Source organism: Macrotis lagotis, chromosome 4, assembly GCF_037893015.1.
Source record: "Macrotis lagotis isolate mMagLag1 chromosome 4, bilby.v1.9.chrom.fasta, whole genome shotgun sequence".
NCBI classification, from domain to species: domain Eukaryota; kingdom Metazoa; phylum Chordata; class Mammalia; order Peramelemorphia; family Peramelidae; genus Macrotis; species Macrotis lagotis.
In genome coordinates, this window is record NC_133661.1 from 54,268,549 (window position 1) to 54,289,540 (window position 20,992).

Consider the following 20,992-nt stretch of genomic DNA (forward strand, 5'->3'; position numbering starts at 1 on the left):
GATGTTTTGGGAGGTTTGGAGCGTTTTTCTGAGGTATAATTAGAGCCATCGGATTCCGTTTTGTCGGGTCTCTAAAAAAGGAGTTAAATGTTTGAAGCTTGGACTTGGCAATTTCTGTGGTTTTTCCTTCTTGTGGGAATGTAGATGCCCTCCTCCTCCTCCTCCTCCTTCTCCTCCTCCTCCCCGTCATCAAGTCCCCAAACTGGGTGACTTCTCCCAGCCACTTCTGACAGTCTTTCCCTCCTCGCGGCCTCCTCCCTGGAGCCCGTAGCGGGCCTGGGCCGGAGGAGAAGCTCGGGGAGGAAGGGAGGGGGCTTCCATTCTGCCCCAGCAGCTGCTCCCGCAAGCGTCCGGGCCCCCGGCAGGGGGCTCTGCAGCGGAGCCCCGCGCCCGGCCACGGGAAGCTCGCAGCCTCCGCGGGCCCCGAGGGCGGGCCTCCCGGCCCGAGGCCTGGGCGTCGGTGCCCCCTGGGTATCAGCGGCGTCGCGGCAACGCTACCGGGGCCCAACGCCAGCCGTGGCGCTTTGGACTGAGGCCGGACCGAGGGCGCGGTGCCGGGAGCAGGGGCGGGATGTTATGGTCCTGACGTAGCATCCACGCCAGGGGCGGAAGCACACCCGAAGGAGCAGCGCTTCCTCCGTCGCCGCCATGACAGGGAGGCGGCGGCGGCGCCCTCCGCGCACGCGCGACATCCGGGTCCGCGCGGCTCGTCCTAGTGAGGACGTGGCAGCCCCGGAGGCCTCGGGCTCCGTGCGCGGGGGAGGCACTTCCGGCGGCGATAGGACGGCCGGCTCGGAACCGGAAGTGGGGCCCGAGAGTCGCGACGCCGGGAGCGCAGCCGGGGCAGGCGCCGGGGCCGGAGCCGGGTGAGGCCTTGGAGACGGGGGAGAGGAGGCCGGGAAGGGACGGGCCGGGCCTGACGTCCCGGGGGTCCTTCCTGGGCGAGCCCCGTGGGGCCGGGGAGAGGGAGGAGCCGGGGGCGGGGCTGCGGCCGGCGGGAGCCGACCGGGCCGGACCCCCATGGGCGCGGGCCTTGGGCCCGGGCCCCACCCCCACCCCGCCGGCCGCCCGCCTCTCCCTGCGAGTCTGCAGCCCCGAGCCCGAGGGGGTCCCGGCCGGTCACCCGCCGGCCGGCCCCCGGAGCCCCCCAAGTTACGTCTCCAACTCCACCGGGGCGGCCCCAGGCTTCGGAGCTCGGGGAGCCCGCCCCGCCCCCGGGGGCTGTCACCCCGGCCCCCCCCCACTCCCGCTTGGGCGCCGGGCGTCTCTCCCGTCACCCCCTTTTCTCCTCGAACTTTTTTTGACACTGACCTTTAACCCCATGCCTTTGGGTGCCAGGAGCCTTAAGCCCCCCGGAGTCGGTGACCCGGGGTGGGAAGGGCAGCGCCGGAGGCCCGCAGAGCAGAGGGGGCGGGGGGTGGCTTAGGTTTACCCCTGCCAGCCAGGTGGTCACTAGTCAGCCAAGGCCCGGGAACCCGGCGCTTGAGTTGAATCCCGCTGTGGACAGCAGCGTCCTCAGTCACCGGACACCCTGGAAACTGGGGAGAATTGCTCTGTGGGAGTCGCAGGAGAGGGAGGGCTGGCACCTGGCTAGCTAGCCTCCGTGCCATCATGGGCTGGTATCACAGAGACTGTGTTGCAACTTGGGAAAGCCAGTTTCTGAACCTTCCCTTTTCCTCCCCCTTCCTTGCAGGTGAGGCCAGGTTGGGGATGCACTCAAGATGAATGTCAATCAGCCAGCTCCCCCTGGGGTGCCCTATGGACAACCTCAGCCTGGCTACACCGGCTTTCAGTCCAACTACGGTGGGCAGCCAGGACCTATGATCCCTCCTAGTCCTTACGGAGCCTACAATGGTCCAATGCCAGGCTATCAGCAACTGCCTCCCCCAGGTATGTGTTTGAGTTACTTGTAAGCTATGAGGAGATGGTGGCAACATTTTGTTGGGGGGGTGGTGGTGGAAATCACACCAACTGAGTCTGCTCTTTCCTATTTCTGATTCTGATTCACCTGGGTGACATTCAATGGGTGTGTGGCTTCCACATTGTATCCATTGATAATTCATTGTTTACAGATTTCACCATGAGGTAGTATTCTAGTTTTCTTGGATTGTAGCCATTCTGGCCACACAGGCAATGAGGAAGGGGCATAGCTATCCCATTACCCCAGTAGCGATAGGTACTTTTCAAGCCTCTGGATTCTAGGATCCTTGTTCCGTGTCCTATTTTGATTCACCTCAAGGATTCCTGAACTATTCATGGTGATTGGGTTTGGCTCTTCAGAGTTGACTAAGTCTAAGGGCTTGAGGAACTGGCTGTTCAGTAGAAGGGATAGAGTTTACACATCTTACTTTTTTAGATTTCTACTGAGATAATTTGCTTCCACTACAGGCTTCTTTAAGCACCCCTATCTTTTGAATAGAATGTGTGTTTGGAGAGCTTTGGGGAAAAAAATTGCTCTGACATTCATTGTGGGGTTCATGTTTTATTAGGAAGTGTTGTACTGATTGTATGGGCAAAAAGGAATCTGTATCTTATTTCAAGTTACTCAGGAGCATCTTAGAAGAGAAGAGAGTGCATCTTGGTCGTGTGCCAAACTGTTTTTAAAGACGAGTTTAGGGATATAGAAGGGGAGAGACTGCCAAGGACTTGTGGAAGGAATATGAGAATAAGAAAAAAAGGATTAGAATTCAAAGTTGGTAATGCAGAGACTGACTTGAGGTGAAAAACAAGTTCTTAGGTTTTTACAGTGTCCCTGCTCTGTTCTGGTTTGGGACTTTGGTCATGACAGAGTCCACCTTAGGTGTTTAACTCTTGGTATATCAGACTGGAGTTTGGCATCTCTGAAACAGGAACTTATCTAGGACCCTGCCATGATACATAGGTATCTATACCCTACATTTAACATGTATTTAATGACAATAACTCTCATTTATATAATATTTTGAAGTTTACCAAGTGCTTTCCTCTCAACCCTGTGAAGTAGGTACGATAAGTATCTCTGTTTTCCAAAGGAGAATAATGAAGCTTAACAGGTTTATAATGATTTGGTCCCCAAATTAGTAAATGGAACCACAGGAACCAGCACTCAGGTCTTGACTTCTAGGTCAGTGCTCTTTTAACTATGTCATGATGCTTATGTAAGGCCAGTTTTATCATGTCCTTTCTGGTGTCTCTACCTCCACTAAGGGTAGAAGAAAGACTAGTTTTGTGGAAGAATATTCTAACCTGGATTTAGGAGACTTGAGTTTCTCTAGCTCTGATGGTTACAAATAAACCATAGATTACCTTAGACAAGTTGCTTTAATTTCAGAGAGTGATGTTTCTTATCATTTAAGTGGAGTAGATTAGGCTAGATGATCTCCATATTATCTATCATCTCCCCAATTCTGTGTTCTAACTGTGGAGACAGAACAGAAGCAGTGTAGAAGACATGGATAATGGTAATTCCTTATGGGGAAAAGGAGGGTTTAGGGTAGAGCTTCCCTCTGAAGGGCATTGAGGGCAAGTCATCTCTTCCCTTAGGTATAGAAGTGATTTCATAGGATCATTGATGTAGATCTGGAAGGGATCTCAGAGTTCATCTGGTCTAAACTCTTCATTTGATAGATTCAGAAGTTAAGGCACTTGGGCTGAGGCACATAGTCAGTGGGAGAGCTGAAGTTCTAGTCTGATTCTTCTTTCCTTTGTGCCATGATGCCTGATGAGAGGAGACTGGGGATAGGATACAAAGGAGAATCTCCTGGTGAAGGCCTGGCCGAGATAGACTCAGGAAGCACTCAGGACTACTGAGAGCTCCTGACATTTAGATCTGTATCTTATCTGCCACTTGCATAAGTCTCTAACCCTTAGTTTAGATGCTTTTTACTAGGAATTTTAACATCAGGGTTGTGAAAGGGAAAGACTATTAAATTGAGGAGTACAGGAGTCAGGTCAATTCATTGAGTATTCATTATTTATTTACTGTTTGCCAGATACTGTGCTAAATTCTAGGGAGAGAAAGAAAGTCAATAAACCGGTACTATCCTTACGTAGCTCACATTCTAATGGGGAAAATAACCTGCAAACAACCATGTCCATATAAGAAAGATGCAGAGTAAACTGGAGGTGATCTCAGGAAAGCAGTAACTGGTGAGGCAAGGGAACCGTCTCACAGAAGCTAGGATTTGAACTAACACTTGAAGGAAGCCAGAGGAGCAGGAGACAGAGTTGAGGAAGAATAGAATTGCAAGCATGTGGGAGAAAGCAAGTAAAAAAGCACATAGATGGGTTATCATGGGTAAAGAATAGCAAAAAGGCTGGTATTAGACTGGATCATAGAGTACGAGGAGTGAAGTGTGAGAAAACTGGAAAGGCTGGATTATGGCAGATTGTGAAGAGCTTTGAAAGCCAAACGCTGACTCTAGGGAATTTAAGGGGATAATAGGGAGTCGTTGAAGTATTTATTAAGTTGGGAGGGTGAGAAAAATGATATGATCAGAGGTCTGTGCTTTAGGAAAATGAATGGCAGTGGAGTAGGGAAGAGACTTGAAGTAGGTAGACAACCAGAGAAGACTTATTGCCTGGGCTTGAGGTGATAAGGGCCTGTGTTAGAAGAGAGAATATATTGCTATCCCAGCAATATAAGATATTGAGAAGTCAGAATCCACAGGATTAGGCAAGAGATTCTATATGAAGATCACACAGGGGTTTTGTGATTGATAGATGACTCAGCCAGTGACACCATTAGGGAAACTTGCTTTTTAGGGTTCCAGGGCAAGAATGGCTGCCATGACTAGAATTAATAATTAGTAGTATCACCTTCACTATGAGGCAGCAGGAATACCAATAGGTACCTGAACTTGTTGATCCTTATTTTGGGTCTCTGACCCAGTATAGAAAAAAAGACCTTTTGATAATCACTGAGTTTCTAACCTTTCCTCTAAGGTATGCCAAGAGCACCCCCTTCCTCGGGAACACCTCCAGCCTCTACTACAGCCCGAGTTCCTAGTGGCCAGTCTGCATATGGCCAGTTTGGCCAAGGAGATGTACAGAATGGGCCAAGTTCCACTGTTCAGATGCAGAGGTAAGTTTGTTTCACCCTTGATAAATATCAGATGAAGAGGTATACAAATCATATTCAGCCGAACATGATAGTAGGTCTCCTTCTTTAGCTGTCTATTCCTTTTTCTTTCTTCTCTCTCTCTTCTTTCCTTTCCTCCCCTTTCTTTACCTACTTCCTTTCTCTCCATCCTTTTTATTTCTCTCATTTCCTTTCCTTGATCTCCCACTATCATTGGCATTCTGGTCTCATAGCTAGAAGTCTGTTTCATATTTCCTTATTTGAGCTCTTGGTTCTCTGCTACTGAATTTTTTTCTTATTTAGACACCATTCAGTAGATAACACTACTATCCTTATTGTGTATGCCCATAGGAAAGACTTTGAGATCCTTTAAGCTGCTCTTGTCACTAGTCTTTGTGTAGGACTGACTGTCAAGACTGGTCCCTCCAATTTATAGAGGCAGAAGCAATGAGGCCAGGGATGTAACTTGTGACGGGTGTAGCAGGAAGATTTAGATGAGGACACCCAAACCACTGCCCGGGGCCTTCAGGAGCTGCTTCTCTTACAGGGCCCTTTTCCACTAGGGCACTGTTTGTTTTTTAGATAATGAAGAAGACTAAAGACCTCAGAATTTAGATTTATATGTTGGAGTGAAAGAAAGCCCAGGAAGTAGCCTGGGAAGTTTCCTGACCTTTGTTAGATGAACACATGGCAAGTGACCTTTATCTTCTCAGGGCCATGAGATAATATATGTTTGATAAGAATGAACTGAGCTCTTAATTATCTATGCTAGTGCAAGGGTGGTTGATGAAACAAGTATCCATAGAGTACCTACTATATGTTTAATTAACTTGGCGCCAGAGAATATAGTCTTGTTCACAGTGTAGCGGGGAAGATCAAATTAATAGGAATAAAGCAATATATAAAGTTCTAAAGGTGTAAGACATTACCTATGAATACTCTTTAATTGTGGATTACAGATTCAAGAAAGATGAAAAGTCAAAGTCTTCATGATAATATTGTTTACTTTAGCAGAACATTTGGGATAGCAAGTCTATGTGGACTTCTATCCAGGGGAGTTTCCCTCCCTGCCAAAGAAACGCCAGAAGGACCTTGCTATATTATGAGCTTTTAACATTTCCAAGGTTAGTATTTTAGCCAGCCTCCTTTGAAAATTACTTGAATGGGGTGGCTAGGTGGCATAGTGGATAAAGCACCGGCCCTGGAGTCAGGAGTACCTGGGTTCAAATCCACTCTCAGACACTTAATAATTACCTAGCTGTGTGGCCTTGGGCAAGCCACTTAACCCCGTTTGCCTTGCAAAAACTAAAAAAAAAAAAAAATTACTTGAATTTTCAAACAATAAAATCAATTAAACATACCTTTATAACTATTAACAGTTAAAATTTAATACATGTCTTCAATAGCTTATTAGTTGTTCCTTCTGTTTATCATTCTCATTTTAAGGCAGCAGTAATACTATTACTACTTCGTACTGGACAGAACTTGGGCAAGTCAGTTAGTCTCCTTGAATCTCAGCTTTTTTCATCTAAAACAAGGGGTTGAAGTTTATGGCCTTGACATTCTTTCAACCTATGATCTTCTGCAATTCATCTTAATGTATATAATTTTCTCTCTTGCCATTTCTACTCTCTTTGATGTCCCTTCATATAATCTTTTCCAGATTTCTGTAACTTCTTATATTTATCATGTCTAATGGCAACATGACCTTCAGTTCAGATCTTTATTTTCAACTCTGGCTTGGCTAGGTAGCTATAACTTGATCACAGTCTCTCTCTGAGCCTAAGGCAGGTCTCTGAGATCTATTTTCTAAATTTTAGATATCTGTATTGGTTCACCATTGAACTCATGGATCCTTGAGGTGTAGTATTGATATTCCATTTCATTACACAAATATTTAGTTTGTCCAATACATTTATATTTATAAAAATTCACTTCAAAATAAATTCCATCTATATCTATTGGTTGACTTATTTTTTATGGTAACATTCTTGGAATATATTTCCAATAATGGTATTATTTGTTTAAAGGACATGATTCTTATTGTTAATTTCTAGATCATGTATAAACAAATTAAAGAAATTTTCAGTTCTACCCGCACTTTGTGTACTTTTTTTTTTTTTTTAAGGTTTTTACAAGGCAAACGGGGTTAAGTGCCTTGCGCAAGGCCACACAGCTAGGTAATTATTAAGTGTCTGAGGCCAGATTTGAACTCAGGTACTCCTGACTCCAGGGCCGGTGCTCTATCCACTGCGCCACCTAGCTGCCCCCTGTGTACTTGTTTTTAACAACTCTTCTAGTAATAAATTTTGTCAACTTGTATAATTTGAAATATGGTTTTGTATTAATATTTGAGTCATGGCTCTGAAACAGTTGGGTGTGTCCAATGTTGCTTGTTGTTGTTCAGTCATGTCCAATGCTTTGTGACCCCCTGAATCACAGCCATGTCAATGCTGCCTTTTGGGGTTTTTTGGCAAAGATCCTGGAGTGATTTGCCATTTCTTTCTGTAGTGGATTAAATAAGGCAAACAGATTAAGTAACTTGCCTAGTTAATAAATGTCTGAGGTCGGATTTGAATTCAGGTTTCCCTTTATCACTCCAGGCACAGCATTCTGTCCATGTCTGAAGTTAAGAGAATGCAAAATATTTTAAAAGTAAATAATTAGGACTCCCCCCCCCCCCATGAAAAACTCATTTAGGAATAACTGGAAAGTTTTTTAGCTTTCTCCTCTACAGTTAACTGACATTTGAAAGCATTGCCTCTTATAGTCATGTATCATGCCAACCTAAGATGAACTGCTCTCTAAATTTGTTTTCTTTTTGGCTCATGCCTGTATTTTGGGAAGAAGCCTCAAATTGCATTCATTTGGCCAATATGCTGTTAGCATTAGGAAGGCCTCCTTCACATCTGGTCCTGGCTGATGACTATCATACATTGTCTCAGTGATGGACTTAGGCAAAGAAGGTGGTACTGTCATTATTGGACATTCTGGATATTTGTTATGTAATTGAAGTTCAAAACTAGGTTTGACATAAACGATACTCAAAAAAATGATTCACAGTGTTACATAAATTTCTAACCCAAAACTCATTGAAGAGAAGAGATGATTTTTGGATTCTGGAAGACTTTGATCCATCTCTGATGGGTCTTTCCCAGGGGAAAAGGCTTTGAATGTGATGTCAGTGATACTATTGACAGATACTGTTGTCTGAAGACCAGCCTAATTCAGTTTGGAGCAGCAGGTTGGCAACAGAAGAATTGGTTTTTAGGGGGTGAAGGTGGGAAGGGACTAGGCTTTCCTAATGACAGTTTGCTAATTGCAGTCTCTGCCATGAAAAACCTGGTATACTAGCAAAATGACAGATCCTTGATAGATTTAAGAAATCCAAAGCTTAGATAATCAAGAATTTGTCCTTTATGTGTAGATATGAAAGGAAAAAAATGAAGTCCTGGCAGAACCTAGATTAGGGGAAAAGATGTGAGATAGTCTAGGACAAGGCATTCTTGGCACTTTTGTCAAGGTTCCTAGGTTCCATTGTTACTCTCCTCTTATTCTCCCCTCAGACCCCCTGTGTCTCAGCCATTTGTGCCAGCTCCAGTGGCCCCTCTGGTGAACCAACCTGCCACATTTCAGCCCTATGGCCCTCCACCAACCAGTTCACAGCTGACCACTCAGATGGCAGGGATGCAGATCAGTGGCCCACCTGCCCCTCCTGCTTCAGGGTTGACCTATGGTGAGTGCTTTTTCTCCTTCTCTCTCTCCCTGTCCCCCAGGGACACAGTTTTGTGTCCAAAACATATTTTGAGAATATAAATAGAAAAGTCGAAGCTTCTCTAATGGGAGTTTGCTTTTCAAATTGGATGGGAAGGCAAAAGCATCTTGAGGGTGCAATGGTAAAGCAGGTAATCATACGTCTTTAATGGCATTCCCATCAGTTAAATGATACTAGCTTTTTGAAAGTGGAACCATTGGGCACACTCAGGCATTTTGTCATTGAGAGTTTTGTTTTCCAAACTGATAAAAGCTATAAGATGCTCAGATGGGCTCCTTAACTCTGCTTCCTCTGCCTCTTACTACTCAAAAATGAAATAATTGCAGGCTCCTCTGCTGTGCAGATAGAGAATCAAATTATTAAATAAGCAGAAGTAGAGACTGGTGTAGTAACTTATCTTCTTCTATTCTTCAGGGCCACCACCTACATCAATGGCTTCAGCCTCAGGAAATTTTCCAGGCTCCAATCTATATAGCTCTTACCCTCAGAACCTGGCACCACCCACTAGCCTGGCTCAGCCTCATCCTGGTGCCCAAACCCCACAGCACTCTGCCCCTCCACAGGCTTCTAGTTTCCCACCCTCAGCAGCAGGGGGCCCCAGGCCTCCCTCAATTGCTGGACCATCAATACCTGGACAGAATTTTGGGGGACCTCCAGTGAGCCAGTCCAACCATGCATCTTCACCTCCCCCACAAGCTCAACCCCCAATGTCTGGTCCCCCAGGACCACCACCTCCTATGCACTCCTCTCAGCCAGGCTATCAGCTACAACAAAACGGTGAGTCTTCCCCAGTTTGACTTTGTCAGAACTGGGGGCTCTGGCCATCCATGTGTCATGAATTTAAGTACCACTTGTTTAACTGGTAGTTTTCTGTATGGAATAGAAGGTAAATTGTCCACAACTCTCCTTCCCAGGAGTTGATGATAATTACAGTGATAGAACACTTAAATTTACAAAGTGCTTAAGTGCTTTCCTTACCCAAGCCTTGGAGGTGGGATAGGTAGCACAAGTATTTACTTCATTTAACAAGGGGAAACTGAGCCTTAGGGAGACTAAGGGTCTTGCCCAGGGTCATACAGTTGTTAAGTATCTGATCCAAGGCTTATGACCCCAAGATTAGTTTAGTATTCTTTACACTTGATTTTTTCAAATTGGTGGTGAGGGAGCTATATCACTGTACTTTAGAACTTGACTTGTGTTTGTTGAATACTTTAGACTTCGTGAGACAGGGAGTGAGTTTAGAAGTTATAATCTTTGTGCCTTTGCCTGGCAGGCTCCTTTGGACCAGCTCGAGGCACTCAGCCCAACTATGGAGGAGCCTACTCTGGAGCACCCAACTTTGCCAGTCAGCCTGGGCCTCCTCAGCCACCTCCTCCAAAGCGCTTGGATCCCGATTCCATCCCTAGTCCTGTAGGTACAGCGTCTTGTGACCATGATTGTGTGTGCACTTGTGTGCCTGTTATGTGTATGTCTGTGCTAAGCTGGAGAGAAAGTGAAAGATCTGAAACAACATGGCTCAGTCCTTTTTCCTCTTATCTTTTTTTTTAGAGTGTAATTGTTATTTTCAGTAATGGGGGATGGTGTGATAGGGTAGGACACAATGTAAGCCTCTAGGGTCTGTGGAGCTGTGATGAGTTTTAGTGAGATGTGACACTGAGAGGGAACTGACCCCTCATCTTTGGTTAGATAGAGCTCTTCCTGGAACATCAGTGATACTGAGGAAAGTATGAGGATATGAATTGAAAGGCCCATCTCAGAAGTACTTCCTTTCAGAAAGAATTTATTGCTGAAGTGGGTGGAAACTTCAGACCCACTGAGAATTAGGCTGGCTGCCAGGGGGCAGCTCTCTCTTGGTCAGCTCCCTGACCATTTGATGTGTTGCTCACTCTGTAATCCTTACAAGTTATCCAGTTTCATTGTGTTCTCTCTTGACTCTGGGGGGATGGTCCCCTGGGAGGAGCCACTGCTGGGATGGCAACCTGCCTGGCAGAGGAGAGAGAGCAAGCGGAGTTCTTCCCGGGTAACTGGAGAAGACCAGCTGGTTTGAGGTCACAGCCTTTCTGTAGGATGATGAGTCTCCTTGGTGGCCTACCTGCTCGGTGACTGGTCAAGTGGGAACTCCTCTTTCCTCCCTGGAGCATCTCTGCCTGCCCAGCTCTTCCCCATCTTCTCCCTGTTTGGCATCCGTCTGTGCCCCATTCCTTGTCCTCCTCCATCACACCCTGGGAGGCCAGGGACCCACAGGGAACCTGGTGTCACGATGTATTCAGAGCTCCAGATGTATGTGTCTAACTCCATCAGGGCTGAGAGAAGTAACATCTGCTTGTTCTTTTGTTTCTCTCCGTGTGTCCTTTTGCTGCCTTTATTATTAAAACACAAACTAAAAGCAACTCAATGAGCTGCCTCCTCAGCAGAAAACCAGGCACAGAATAGACCCTGATGCCATTCCTAGCCCAGTAAGTCCGGGGGTGGGGAGTGCTTGTCTTCTCCGTGTTGGTGCCACCTGTGCATGCTGTGACTTCAACTTCACTTCATTCACTGTGTTTACCCCTTCCCTACTTCCTTTCATCCTTCAACCCACCCATCCTCCCACTGGCAGGAACAGCATGCATGTCTCTGCTTACTATATTGCAAAGGAAGTAGAGGACTGGAAACAGCAGCACATGAAGAATGGGGATGTAGTTTCTAGATATGAGGAAGCAGCCATTCCACTCACTTCACATAATTAATTACCCCCCTCCCCCATGAGCAGCTTCCCTGAGGCATTATGTAAGAGTGAGTGAGAGTAGGGTCTGCTTTTCCCTACTGTGTTGTTGCTGGTTTACTTATTGTGGATGAGTCCAGGCCTCTTTAGGGTCACTGGTCTACAAGGCCTTGGTGCTTAGGCACTAAGCTGTCTATAAGAGGGCCTTGCCAGCTTGAGTTGAGGAATGGTGTAGCTGGTTCTGGACATCTTCCTCATGAACTCTTGGGTAATGTATACTTCATCCCTTCCTCTGCAATGAAGACTGTGGAATCTGAGATGGGGGGATCAGAAGCATGACCTCTTCCCTTAATGATGGCTTCATTCATCCTTTCCTGGGGTGACTGAAGATGACTGTGCAGCTTAGGAATATCATTATTAACCTGCCAAATTTTTCTCCTTCCCTTTCCCTTCAGCATCTTTGTGGGGTAAAGGGAAAATTTGGTCTAAATTAAGGATTAAGGGGATCTTGGGATAATGGCAAGATGCAGCATCTTTCCTGTGCTCATCTCTAGTTCTCTTTTGAGACAAAGGCAGCATTTGTTCCCCTCCCCACCTCACCATTTATCCTCTTTGCCCATTCCATTGACTGTGGGGTCATTTCAGGTAGATTCATTTTTTTTTTTTGTCACCATTTGTTTTTCCTTCTGACTTCAAATGTAACTTGTAGGAAAGAAAAGGAAGTCATGTTGGAGAGAGGAATTCTGATCAACCTAAGGGTGTGTGTTTGGATAGCTCTAGAACCATCAAGAGAGCTTAGATAGGGTGGGAGTTAACCATTTGTGGGAGTTAAGAAATTTCATTGTCTAGCTCATCAACCACCTGACATACCCCTTTCCATCCCCCCCTTTTGTCTGCTCAGTGTTTCTGGCTTGAGAGTGGGAGTACTCAAGGGTGGGAATTTGGTTTATAACCCATTCGTTGGCATCTCTTTGGAGAGGGACCTAGTTTAGGAGGTTGGGTATGGGTAGGTATGTTATTTGGTGAAACCTCAGAGTATGTTGTGCAGCTCTGTTCTCTTCCATTTCTTGACTTTCTGTGGTCTGGTTTCTTTCTTTTTACATTTACCCCATTCCTCTCATTCTTGCAGATCCAGGTCATTGAAGATGACAGGAATAACCGGGGGTCAGAGCCATTTGTCACTGCAGCACGAGGCCAAGTCCCACCCCTGGTTACCACCAACTTTCTAGTGAAAGACCAAGGTGAGCAAGGCTCTGACACCTTCCTTTGGAGTCTTTTCCTTCCCCATCCCCGATCCACAGCTTGAGAATTACATTTTTGTCACCTCTAAGCTGAACATATCCCTTATGGCAAGGAACATGGCCATAAAGCTGGCTTTTTATCTTTCCTGCAGGGAATGCAAGTCCACGATATATCCGGTGTACATCATATAATATCCCTTGCACGTCTGACATGGCCAAGCAGGCTCAGGTGCCCCTAGCAGCTGTCATCAAGCCACTGGCCAGGCTGCCCCCTGAGGAGGTGAGTGTCCTGGCAGTAGGATTATTATCATGAATCCCATTTTACAGTTGAGGGAAATAGCTCAGAGAGGTTAAGCCTTCTTCAGGGTCACACAGCTAGTGTCCCAGGCGTGGTTTGAGCTTAAGGGGTCAGCACTTTATACCCATTGCAGAGCATGATGGCATTTTAGTTGTATGAACTGAAAGTCTCATTGCTTATCATCTTGGGGCCTAGGTTTAGAAAGAATTGGAGGGAAAGAACTAGTGAGGGAGATTTGGAGGTTCCAGCCAGTCTGAAAAAAGATAATTTGGTTTGGGTAAATAAGGTGGGAGTGAAGGAGGTGGGATTTGAAGAACCATTTCTAATTTCAGTTTTTCCCCTTGTCATCCTCCAAACTTGAATGGGTCAGCCTGGGTAGGTAACTTTCTCTTCAGTCTAGGTCCTTATCTTGTTCCTTAACTATAGTTCAAAGTAGCTGCCAAATAAGACCCTGGTGGGAGGCCTCACAGCACATGTATCCCAGAAGCCTCACCAGCACTTTTGTGGGGGGAGGGGATGGGAAGATGGCCTCATGATTCCCATCCTGAGCCATCTTGTTTTAGAAGGTGTGTGCTGAGTTTGGCTGAAGATATTAGTCCGTCTCCCCCCCTTCTCATATCTTTTTGACTCTATATAATCTCCATTCTCCTTTCTGGTAGATAGATGGGGACTTGGCTGAAAGAGCCTCACCTGCTCCTGTTCATCAACTTATGGGAACAACAGGAGTCACTGATACTTAGGAACTGTGGAGGGCAGGAGTTAGAAGCATTTTGAGGAAGGGCAGGAATTTTACACTTTTTAGGGGGGAATTGAGGACTCAGGGTAAGGAGTCTAAAACACTGAGGGGGAGGGATAAAAAGTGGTGTTTCCATCTTGGTTCTATGACAGCCCCCAACTAATGGAACCAGCACAGCTACTCTTCAACTCTCCAAGGACAGAATTGATTTTAGGGATGGGGAGATCATAGCCCCCATACTGGGAAGGAATATTTCCTGTGACCATTGCTCCCTTCCCCTTTTCCTTTCCCTGCTCTCCCCTCCTTCCCATTCTCCCTCCAGATTATTGTTAATCCTCTCCCCTGCCCCAGGGCCTGTCCCTTATGTCTAACCCACCCTAGTTCTCCCTGTGTCTCAGCTCCTCCCCTCTTTTCCCTAGGCCTCTCCATATGTGGTGGACCATGGGGAAGCAGGCCCTGTGCGCTGTAATCGATGCAAAGCCTACATGTGCCCCTTCATGCAGTTTATTGAAGGGGGGAGGCGTTTCCAGTGCTGCTTTTGCAGCTGTGTTACTGAAGGTCAGTCGGGGAGGGGAGGAAGAATGGGATGTCTGGGACTAACACAACCAAATCAGTGATTGCCCCAACTGAAGAGAATTGGGAAAAATTGAGAAATATGGAAATGAAACTAAGAATTTGAAGCTTGAGCTTAGTATAGGCCTTCCCTTCCTTATTCATGGAAATCGAGAAATCTTGGTACCATCCCACCATATTCTTTAACAGTTCCTCCCCAGTATTTCCAACACCTGGATCACACTGGTAAGCGTGTGGACTTCTATGACCGGCCTGAGCTTTCCCTGGGGTCCTATGAATTCCTGGCTACTGTGGATTACTGTAAGGTGAGGTCAGAAGGAGGGAGAAGGGTGGCTCAGTCTGGGCCCATTCTCTGTGTTTTCTGTTACATCCTCTTATTCCTCAGTCAGCCTCTTGATAACTTTCTTCTCTCCTCAGAACAACAAGTTCCCTCACCCCCCTGCCTTCATCTTCATGATTGATGTCTCCTACAACGCTGTTAGGAGTGGCCTTGTCAAGCTCCTCTGTGAGGAGCTCAAGTCTCTGTTGGACTTCTTGCCCAGGTGAGGGACCCCGGGCTCAGACTGTAACCCTTGGTCTGAAAATCTTCTGGGTGAGGGGCTGCTGTCTTATGGGTAGAGGGCAGTGTCTATTGAGGAGTATCCCCTCCTACAGGGAGGGCGGGGCAGAGGAGTCGGCTGTTCGAGTGGGCTTTGTCACGTACAACAAAGTGTTGCACTTCTACAACGTGAAGAGTTCCTTGGCCCAGCCGCAGATGATGGTGGTGTCTGACGTGGCAGACATGTTTGTGCCACTGCTGGATGGCTTCCTGGTCAACGTCAATGAGTCCCGGACAGTCATCACCAGGTAGGTTTCAGGCCAGCCGTATGTGTGGCCATGACCTGTGATGGGGGGTGGGGGAAGGGAACTGGGAGGCAACAAGTCTTTTCTAGGGAGAGTGGTGGTGGGTTTTGTCCCTAAGGTCCCTGGTGGAATCTTGTTTTCAGTGTCCATCTCCTTCCTTTCTCCAGTCTATTCTTCCCTTTTCTGTCTGAGTAATCTTCCTAACAGACTTCTTTGATTAAGTTGTCCTATTGAAAAATGTGTTGTGCTCCCCATTGCCTCCAAAATAAATGGGTAGAAAGGTTTGAAAGGCAGGCCAAACTTTTCCTTTAAGCTGTACTTCTACTTGAGGAACTGGCAAGACTGACTAACTCTCATTCCCGTTCTGTAAGGCTGCCCCCCCCCCCCCCCGCCCCATGCCTTTTCCAGCAAGCTGAAAGGCATCTCTCTTTCCAAATTCCTTATTGTCCCTTAGACTTAGTGGAGCATGGTGTGTTTCTTATTCTCCTGAGGGCAGGACCTGTGGTACTTTGTTTGCACTCCTAGGATTTGACCCAGTGTCATCTACACACTTGTGCTGAATTGAATTGTAACTGAGGGTTCCCTCTGTGATTAGTTTTTAGTGCTTGAAGCTTGGATGTTTGGAAGATGAAGGAGGTAGCTGTTCACATGAACTTTTCTTTCTCCTTTAGTTTGCTGGACCAGATTCCAGAAATGTTTGCAGATACAAGGGAGACAGAGACAGTATTTGCTCCTGTGGTTCAGGCTGGAATGGAGGCCCTGAAGGTAGGCAGAGAGCTGTCCTGGGCTATTTGGGGTAGGGGGGGTCAGCTGTGACTCCAGCTCCCTCAGACACTATTTTAAAAAACCAGTCCTTTGATACATCAGGCACTAGAGAGAAGTGTCTACCCAGTAGGTGTGTTCATGACTCTTCTTCCTGCCCCATCTATAGGCTGCTGAGTGTCCAGGGAAGTTGTTTTTGTTCCATACATCACTGCCCATTGCAGAAGCTCCTGGGAAACTGAAGAACCGAGATGATAGGAAACTGCTCAACACTGACAAGGAAAAGGTGGGGTGGGGTGGGGCAAGTAGGCCTCCATGAGCAATCCTATCCCCTTCAAACAATGCATACCTCTTGACATGTTTCTCCTACCTCCCACTAATCCTTGGAGACAGCCTGTTTCAGAAATAAGCTGGGATTCCTAGTAGCTCCCTGCAGACATATTACTTTTTTTGATATCTCACACAGTGCTCAATAAGTCATGAAATATTTGTTGACTATAACTCTTGTCCCTTTCTCTCTTTTTCCAGACTCTCTTCCAGCCACAAACAGGCTTCTATCAGTCCCTGGCCAAGGAATGTGTGGCTCAGGGTTGCTGTGTGGATCTATTTCTCTTTCCTAATCAGTATGTAGATGTAGCCACCCTTGGAGTAGTACCCCATCACACTGGTGGCTCCATCTACAAGTACGCTTGCTTCCAGGTATGGGCTCTGGACACTCAAAATATATTGACCCACAACAAAGATATTGGCAGGGCTGGAATATTCTGTCTTAATTTTTCTATTAATAAGGATAGTGTCTAGAGACAGCTTGTGGGTTTGGGGGTGAAGGGAGAGAATAGCTCATGGAAGTATCAGGTGGGTGGATGGGGTTGGTCAATATTGTGGGTGGTCACCAGTGAGACTTAAGGCCTTGAAAACTGCAGGTGGAAAGTGACCAGGAGCGCTTCCTCAGTGACTTACGTCGGGATGTACAGAAGGACGTAGGCTTTGATGCTGTGATGCGTGTCCGGACAAGCACTGGTTGGTCCTGGGACAGGGATGGGGGTTCAGATGAGGTTTGGAGAGTTGCTATTTTAATACATATAACCTTTGTCCTGGCACTGTCTCTGTGATCTCAGGTATCCGGGCTACAGATTTCTTTGGGGCCTTCTATATGAGTAACACGACAGATGTGGAGCTGGCAGGTCTGGATGGGGACAAGACAGTGACTGTAGAATTCAAACATGATGATCGCCTCAGTGAAGACAGTGGAGCTCTCATCCAGGTGAGAAAGCAAGGTCCAGCAAGGAAATGCCAGTTCCCAGTTGTCTGTTTCTGAGAAGCAGTGATTGGATAACGGACTGCTCTGGGAGCTCCTTATAACATTGAGTGTGGTTCAGTGACCTTGGGCTAATGCTCAGACTGTCACTGGGCCAACAGGCATAGGAAAGGAAGTTTCTTTATCTGTAGTTCCCTACATAGGCCAATAAAATCACAGGCCCCAGCTAACCCCCCCCCCCCAATTATTCTGCTATGTCCATTGGGACATAGGAGACCAAAGAAGGAGGCTGCTGCAGGGTAGGGGCTGTCTGACTCTTGCTCATTTCTGCCGTCTAGTGTGCTCTGCTCTACACAAGCTGTGCTGGGCAACGGAGACTCCGTATTCACAATCTCTCACTGAACTGCTGCACCCAGCTGGCTGACTTATATCGGAATTGTGAGACCGACACACTCATCAATTACCTGGCCAAGTTTGGTGAGGGACGGGCCCCTGAGCAGCCGGGGGATTTTGGGGGATGGCAGTTCGAGGTCTACTTGGCTAAGCTTGATGAGGCGAGTTGTGTGACCGTGGGCATGTCACCTAACCTTGTCTGCCTCTGTTTCCTTATTCTTAAAATGGGGATAAGAATAGTAGCGCCATCTCTCCTGCTTGTTGTGAAGCTAAAGCAAGATGCTCAAACTTTAGGGCAGTATGCAAATGCTAGTTGTTCTTATCAGTGTCTTTTATAACAGGGTGACTTGAAATGACTTGGCTTATATTCTTTCTCCCTTAGCATACCGGGGGGTACTGAGCAGTCCTGTGAAAACAGTACGTGATGCTCTCATCAGCCAGTGTGCCCAGATCCTGGCCTGTTACCGAAAGAACTGTGCTAGCCCATCATCTGCTGGACAGGTTTGGGAATAAAGGGAGAATGCAAGTGTGTGGTTGAAGTTATGTTATGCTGCAGGGGAGATGAAAAGAAGGGATGAATCCTAAGCTGGTTTTGAGAGGAATTTTCTCAGTGTCTCTCCTCTTCTCTTCCTCCCTCAGCTCATACTTCCAGAATGCATGAAACTTCTCCCCGTTTACCTGAATTGTGTGCTGAAGAGTGATGTCCTACAGCCTGGGGCTGAGGTCACTACTGATGACCGAGCCTATGTCCGGCAGCTGGTCACTTCCATGGATGTGGCAGAAACCAATGTCTTCTTCTATCCTCGACTTCTTCCACTGGTGAGGATGAGGGTTGGTATGTGAGCTCCTGCTAGGGAGAAAGTGAACTTCTGGTGGGGAGAAGGTAGGTACTGGCAAGAGGGTGAGAGCTTGGCCTGGGTGAAGGGGGGGGGGGGGGATCTAGTGTTGTTTTGGTTAGAGATTTACTGGTTCCCAGGGATCTGATTCTTTTTTTCCTGCCCTATGCTCAGACAAAGGTTCCAGTGGAAAACAATGCAGAACCACCAGCTGTCCGGGCATCTGAGGAGCGCCTCAGCAAAGGAGATGTGTACTTACTGGAGAATGGGCTTAACCTTTTCCTCTGGGTTGGGGCCAGTGTGCAGCAAAGTGTTGTCCAGAGCCTCTTCAGTGTCCCTTCCTTCAGCCAGATTAACAGTGGCCTGGTGAGATCCTGGGCTCTTAGGAAACCTGGGAGGGGGAAGAGGGTTGTAGGTGATGTTATTGAGCAATGATAAAGGTCTAGGGACCCAGGACTGTACTAGTCTAGTGTCTTGGATAGGATCTGCTGGTCTCTTCCAAGCATCACAGAGGCTTGAGGTGGAATTGTCCCATCTCAGATCCTCTTTTTTTCTTTGCTTTGTGTGTCTATATCCATGACTGGGCTGAGATACAGTCATTTGGCCATAGGAAAAACTATGAATTTTTTTTATTTTTTTTATTTTAAAGATTTTGAGTTTCACAATATTTCCCCTAATCTTACCTCCCTCCCCCCACTCCCCACAGAAGGCATATGCCAGTCGTTACATTGTTTCCATGGTATACATTGATCCAAACTGAATGTGATGAGAGAGAAATCATATCCCCAAGGAAGAAACATAGAGAGCAAGATCAGACAATAAGATAGCATTTTTTTTCTAAATTAAAGGTAATAGTCCTTGGTCTTTGTTCAAACTTCATGGCTCTTTATCTGGATACAGATGGTATTCTCCATTGCAGACAAGCCCCCAAATTGTCCCTGACTGTTGCACTGATGGAATGAGTGAGTCCATCAGGGTTGATCATCGCCCCCATGTTGCTGTTAAGGTGTACAGTGTTTGTCTGCTTCTGCTCATCTCACTCAGCATTAGAAACCATGAAATCTGTTTCCTAGAGTGCCCTGCCAGTCTTAGAGAACCCATTGTCTAAAAGGGTGCGCGACCTCATCGATGGCTTCCGTGCACAGAGATCTCGCTATATGAAGGTACTAAATTGACTTTCCAGGATCTAATGGGGCTGGGGATGATCCTGATGGTGGAGGGAAGGCTATTGGGGTGGGGGGGGTTGTCTAACATGCTCCCGCATCATCTCTGCTCTGGCCTTAGCTCATTGTGGTAAAGCAAGAGGACAAGTTGGAGATGTTGTTCAAGCACTTCCTGGTAGAAGACAAGAGCCTGAATGGGGGTGCGTCCTATGTGGACTTTCTGTGTCACATGCACAAGGAGATTCGGCAGCTACTGAGCTAGAGGAAGTGGGTGCAGGGCAGAGGGCTCCAGGCCAGCTCCCCACAAGTCCCCCTGGACCGCAGGGAAATCTGGACAGTTGCATATATTATAAGTCACGTAAGCAGAGATCCCCTCAGTCTCAGGAGGGTGGGTTTGGGGATGGGGAGGGCCGCCCCTCTCTGGGTCCAAGTGTCTCCCAACTCAACTATGCCCTGCTGCTGGCAGGTCCTCCTTCTGTCCCCCCTCCTTCCTGCTAACCCTGTCATAATGAATGTAGTTTCTCAGTTCACTGTGTGTGACTCAGTGTTGGGGGTGCAGAGGCACCCAACTCTGGGAATGCTCTGTGTCCATTTGGGCCAGCCCCTAAGCCAGGCGAGGGGCAGCAGCAGTGAATGGTGGGGATCCCGGGGGTTGGGGCCGTGGTCAGAGGGAGAGGAGAGACGGGCCGCTGCCCCCCTTTTAGCTGGTTCAGCTCTCTATCCATCAGTGACTTCCTATATTAGGGTGCACAGGAGCTGGGGGGGGCAGGGGCCAGTTTTCCAGGGTGGCCCAGCTCTCCGAGCCGCCGGCGCAGCCGACACGGGGGGAGGTGGGTGGGTGGGGGGAAGTCATCGGCCGCCCCTCCGGCCGGTCTTGCCCCCGTGGCCGGAGCCTGGGCAGTCTGGGCAGCCCCCTCCTCTGCCAGGAGAGCCCGGGCCCTTGGCTGGGCGGACGCGGGGGAGGGGCTGCCCCGGGCCCGCCCCGGGGGGTTAACACTGGATGGTCCTGTAGGGGCCCGGGCAGCAACTTGCAATACCTCACCGGCCCGGCCCGGCCCCGGGGCTGCGGGGCCCCATGGGCAGTGGTGCGGGGCCGGGCCTGCCGGGCGCCGTTAGGACAGCCGACCCCGGGGCCGAGGGCAGGCCCCGAGCTGGAGGTGGGGCGCCCCGGGCCTCCCGCGCCTCCTCACTGGTTTATTTTTTCAATGCATCTTTAATTTGTAAAGAAATAAAATAAATTAAGATGTATGAGGTGGCTTGGTTCTTGGCAGCTGCTGGGGGGGGCGGGGCCCGGGCGGGGAGCCGCGCAGGCGCGGAGCGGCGCTGCCCCCCCCATCCGCCCGGGGCGGGG

At 47.9% G+C, this 20,992-nt stretch overlaps 1 protein-coding gene across 2 annotated transcripts; it reads left to right on the forward strand.

Annotated features, from left to right (window-relative positions):
* The first annotated feature begins 766 nt into the window (after window positions 1-766).
* SEC24C (SEC24 homolog C, COPII coat complex component) lies at window positions 767-20,867 on the forward strand. 2 transcript variants are annotated; one of them, XM_074232852.1, is made up of 24 exons: window positions 767-866; window positions 1,694-1,890; window positions 4,924-5,062; window positions 8,626-8,795; window positions 9,249-9,611; window positions 10,108-10,244; window positions 11,222-11,290; window positions 12,668-12,779; window positions 12,932-13,059; window positions 14,233-14,371; window positions 14,576-14,691; window positions 14,804-14,928; window positions 15,041-15,232; window positions 15,901-15,994; window positions 16,161-16,277; window positions 16,520-16,690; window positions 16,915-17,011; window positions 17,110-17,255; window positions 17,588-17,726; window positions 18,025-18,143; window positions 18,282-18,461; window positions 18,653-18,844; window positions 19,552-19,641; window positions 19,763-20,867. In XM_074232852.1, exons 2-24 carry the CDS (start codon window positions 1,722-1,724, stop codon window positions 19,901-19,903), a joined length of 3,345 nt encoding a protein of 1,114 aa, XP_074088953.1. In that variant the 5' UTR covers window positions 767-866; window positions 1,694-1,721; the 3' UTR covers window positions 19,904-20,867. The 2 variants fall into 2 exon arrangements, with proteins under 2 accessions (XP_074088953.1, XP_074088954.1); XM_074232853.1 differs by lacking the exon at window positions 11,222-11,290 and having other exon boundaries at window positions 768-866.
* The last annotated feature ends 125 nt before the right edge of the window (window positions 20,868-20,992 follow it).